A 5,000-nucleotide genomic window follows, 5' to 3' on the forward strand; every position below is an offset into this window, starting at 1 on the left:
AGAGAGAGAGAGGGCAGGGCTGGTACACACAATAGAGGGGTAATGGCGCTTTAATAGAATAATAACCCTCCAGCCCGCAGTTGTGGGAGGGAAGGCCGCGTCTTCACTCTGTGTCTCGGCAGCGTTTTCTTGAATTTCTTTTGTTGGGAAGCGCTTTCCACGGCCTGCAAAAATGCCCCTTTGCCTCTACAGGTTGCAGGTTGAAATTCTTGGTCCTGCAGCAACGCCCGAGAGGATTTTACTTTCAGAGAAAGGGCCAAACAAATGTAGAGGAGGAGGAGGAGGAGGTTTTCGCCTTTGCAAAGACAAAATGCAACAAGTTGTTGGTTTGGAAGTTCCACGCCACCGCCATCATCATAGGGGTGAGAGAGAGAGAGAGAGAGAGAGAGATCTTTACTGCTTCTGCTGCACGTGTGGATGACGTCATCATGGGGGCGACCACCCTCTGCGATTGGTCGCCGCCTTGGCAGTATGTCCACTGTAATTGGTACATCAAGAGCAGCTCTCAAGAAAGAAGCGTCCTGATTGGTGCACAGGGTGTGGCACGCCGCGAGTGCCAGAGCGACCTTCCTCCAAGCTCATTGGTTGGAGGTCGGGTCCCAAGATGGCAGCAGTGCCACTCAGGACCTGGGCATTGGCTGACGTCCCTCTGGGCGGGGCAACCAACTCCTAACGAGGATAATTGCCGTATATAAAGAAAAGTTTGGGGTTAGATTTGATCGAGTCGATCTGAGCGCTTTGCCTTCCTGGCTAAATTAGTGGAAGCCAGAGACCAATTGAGCCTAGTTTATCCCCTCCAGCCTGGACGGAATTGAGTCGGCCCGCGGAAAGCTGCGAATGGTGATTACCGGGCCATTGTTCTCGTTAGCAAACATTTTCGGGGATTGTGAGGCGGGGGGCAGCAATTGAGGCCCATTGGCTCTTGTTGTCGCCGGGCGCGGACATACGTACGTGTGGCCGGGGGATCCTAACCGGCGCCGTCACTTTATTACCGCTGATTACTCTCGCCTCCTATTCGAGCCTACCGCTGCCCTACACGCGCGCTGATTACCCTCACTTAGCATTGCTGTGCCAGCCCCATTGAAGCCAATTACGGACACCACCGCAGCACTTCTGCTGGCGTAATTGGCATCGCAACAGCCCCATTAGGAAATTGATTCGATGTGACTGGAATTAAAGAAGGAAGAGAGAGCGAGAGCGAGAGAGAGAGAAGAAGAAGAAGGAACGGGAATCCTAGTTTTTGAGGAGTTGTGCGTGAGGAGCACTCTTGTGTCTTGAGAGTACGGAACTTATTCACTATTTTCTTCGGAGGCTGTCATTCCTCCCCGCGTTCCCGTTGCTCCCTTCTGCCGAGAGCTGCCGCAGGCGACGCGACCGACATGAACGGGCAGCCAAATTCGGCGGCCAGCGCGCCCTCTGGCAATGTCGGAGTCAATGGCAACGTCACGCCAGGTAAGGGCGTCGGAGGAGGACCTTGTGGAGTCAACGCAGGTGGTGGAGGAGGTGGCAGTGGCGGTGGAGGGGCGGGTGGAGGAGGAGGAGGAGGAGGAGGAGGAGGAGGAAGTGGAGGGGGTGGCGGTGGAGGAGGTCCAGGTGGGGGAGGGGCGGGAGGCTTCCATAGCATCCAGGTCATGTTGGGTTTACCTGGCGACCTGCTGCTGCCTCCATCGGCTACGACAAACAGCAGAGACTACCACGATTCTCTGGCCACGCCCACGAGCCTCCATCAGCCCACGGGATCGTCGGGGGCACAGCACACCATGACCCTTCTGCCACACAATCACAACAACGCGACGCACCCATCGACGCCCACACCGCCCCAACCCGCCCACTACAATGCTCAACCACACGCCCTCACCAACCTCAGCCCTCAGAATACTCACGCACACAATCAAAACAGCCACGCCCACGTCCAGAGCCCGGCTCAGACGCCGAACAGCCACGCCCACGGGCACAACCACGCCCAAGCCAGCACGTCCCTGGAAGCCCAGGGGCCTCTGCCTGGACCGGTCGTTGGGGAGAAGAGGAAACTGGACGACACAGGGTCACCCTACTCGGCCGCCTCCGGCGCCAACCCGGCACACTCACAGCCAAGTTCCACAGGTGAGAATCGTTGCTTTCTTCTTCTTGATTACTGAGTCTGACCGAGAGGACATTGGGTGGCACCAATGAGCGCATGAGTGATCTCTACAAGTCGGTTCACCTTAACAGTAAGATAAGTAACCTCAATGCTGCACTAGAAAGGTTATTCCTCAGCTTCCATATTATAATCTTTCCATTTTTAGCAGTTTTAGGATTACATTGATTTTAATACAATACTTTATATTGAGTTGAAGAGTCGTCTTAGATTTGTAAAATATTCAAAATTGTCTGAATTTTGTTTAAAGGAATCCATTTTCAAGATGACCCTCTTTTTAAAGAATGCCTGCTTACGTTTGAATAAATAATGGACATCAGACCAGTCTTACTGAAAATGAGTTATAAAATCATACTGGAGGAAATGCAATTTCTGAAAATGTCTACTGGAATAGAATAAAACATAATAAGCATTACAGTACACGCCCAAAAGTATACTTAACATAAGGTTATGCGACGGTGTGCGACTGGTCAATTTTTCCTTACTTATAATACTTAAAAGTTTGCATTCCTGCTATAGTGGAATTGACAGTGGGTAAGACTGAGCCCTGAGAAAGACAACAGAGTGAACATGTGAGTGAGTGATTGAGTGAGCACATAATATAGGATAATGACTAATCGAGATTTCGATAAAAAGAAAATGATCGTTTGATTCTCGACGCCATCTTGTAGCTCGTTCGGGATGTCCGCCGTATAGTGAGGGACTTATTATTTTTTTATTTTCTTTTAATGAAGACTTCAGCACATCCTCCTTTAGGTATTGACCGTTAATTATAATCCCGAGACATCCTTCTTTTAAGGGTAAACATCTTTAGCATGTATGGTGCTTAGATAAGAGAAGGTGAAAATGGCCCTCTTCATTGTGAAAACTTTCCGAGCGTTTCTGTCAGGAAAACGAAATGTTAGGCAAGAAAAATTCAATTGATGAATAAATAGCCTTTCTTTATTCTGGTAATTAGGACCAGGTACATTCGACGAGATATAAGGCACCGTTTGCCTTAACTTCGCGAAAACTGAGTTCCGTAGAAATAGATCAAAGTTGCTTTAGTTTTGAATGGTCCGGAAAATCATTAACCTGGAGTTATGCTGTTTGTTAAAATCCAGAGTTACTGTAAGTGTAATGCCACGTTCAATGAGATACATCGCCGCTCATATTCGAGTTATATACCTAACACTCGATTATTTCTCTAAAACGTTGCACCAAGATGGAATAACATTCCATCTTGCGTTGCACCATAGACATGATTTGAGCGTGCGTTCACCAAATTTCATGTGCTTGCTTTAAAAGATAGTCACGCCCCGAAAATTAATTTCACTAGAAACTATAACCAAAAAATAAAATATGGCCCGCTCGATGACTAAGCGAAGACCTACCGATAAGATGACCCCCAAAATGAACGTGGAGGATGATGATGATTGTAAAATTCCATCGCCAGCAACCAGGTGAACTCAGGGCAGGTTATCGAGCTCAGTAAATGTAGAAAATGTTATTAAATAAATCATCAAAAAACTATGTGCAAAGTTCATTGATTACAAAGGTAAATTAGGAAATAACCAAGAGAGAGAGAGAGAGAGAGAGAGAGAGAGAGAGAGAGAGAGAGAGAGAATGCATTTTGAAAAAAATGAAGCAGAAGACTAAAAGTAACGAATATCATGAACCTTAATAGGTACTGAATACTTGAAGACTAAACATAACGAGAAAGTATCATAGAATATACAAGCGAAAATCAGGATTTTGCTCTTAAAAACAATAAATATAATAATTTTAAGGGTTCAAGAGCATTAAATAACGATAATACAACAACATTTATACTAATAAAAATAATGACAATAATAACGGAAGTAGCGTGTTTGTCGTTGGTCATAATGAAACCAAATAACGCACAATTAACGTTCTTTTTCATTAATTGATAGTAATAATAACGTCTCATTGATCATTGCCACCCTAATATTATTAAAGATATTCGTAATCATAAACAAACACACACACTCACACACACTCATATATATTTTACATATATGTATATATATGTATATATATGTATTATTAGGTATATATAGTATATATATATATATATATATAATTATATATATAATATAGATATATATATATATGTGTGTGTGTGTGTGTGTGTATATATATATATATATATATATATATATATATATATATATATATATGATATATATATATATATATGGCTGGCGAACACGCTATCACCCTCGTATAAGGTACAATCATCTAAAGTGGTCGCAGTGGTCTGGTGATGCACCGCTCGGTTACCGATTGCTAGATTGCGTATCGCTCCCGGCCTATACCGCCCACCGGTCCAGGCAGGTGTAAAGTGGTTAACAACGCCTCGTGGGGTAAATAATAGGTTGGGGGGGGATGAGGATGGGAAGGCTATGGGGCAATGAATATCACCCTTATAAAAGCATCAGAAATGTACACACTCACACACACAGACACACATATATAGATATACATTTAAGTATACCCATTCATTAAGGGTTCGGACCTAAACAAGAAAACTATAATCTTTTTGTAACCCAGTAAAGAGTTGAAGATCTTAATTTCATCTTAGAATCCAAAGTCTAACCCCAATCTCTTGAGGTACTCTATCTGCACTTAGTACTTTGAGGTAGAGATCCTTTGAATATACTACGTCAGTGTCACAAGAGCGCTTTTTGTTTTGTTGTGTCCCTGCTTGCCTTTCATTTCATTACAGTATAGGAGAATACTGACTTGTAGAAAAGTTATGTGGGAACTTTCACAGCGAATGGTGACTATATGATAGGACATTTTGCTTTTATCTTCAAATGATATTGATGTCATCTTTTTCCAGAGTAACTTAAGATATGTC

At 44.3% G+C, this 5,000-nt stretch overlaps 1 protein-coding gene across 2 annotated transcripts in view; it reads left to right on the forward strand.

Moving 5' to 3' along the window:
* The first annotated feature begins 514 nt into the window (after positions 1-514).
* The window catches only part of LOC135212121 (barH-like 2 homeobox protein), a 24,740-nt gene continuing 20,254 nt past the window's right edge, over positions 515-5,000 (forward strand). For both annotated transcript variants that reach the window (XM_064245519.1, XM_064245520.1), the window contains exon 1: positions 515-2,103. In XM_064245519.1, the coding sequence (XP_064101589.1) occupies positions 1,380-2,103 (724 nt within the window). In that variant the 5' untranslated portion in view covers positions 515-1,379. The remainder of the gene's footprint in view (positions 2,104-5,000) is intronic.

This window comes from Macrobrachium nipponense, chromosome 40 (genome assembly GCF_015104395.2).
Source record: "Macrobrachium nipponense isolate FS-2020 chromosome 40, ASM1510439v2, whole genome shotgun sequence".
Classification (NCBI taxonomy): Eukaryota; Metazoa; Arthropoda; class Malacostraca; order Decapoda; family Palaemonidae; genus Macrobrachium; species Macrobrachium nipponense.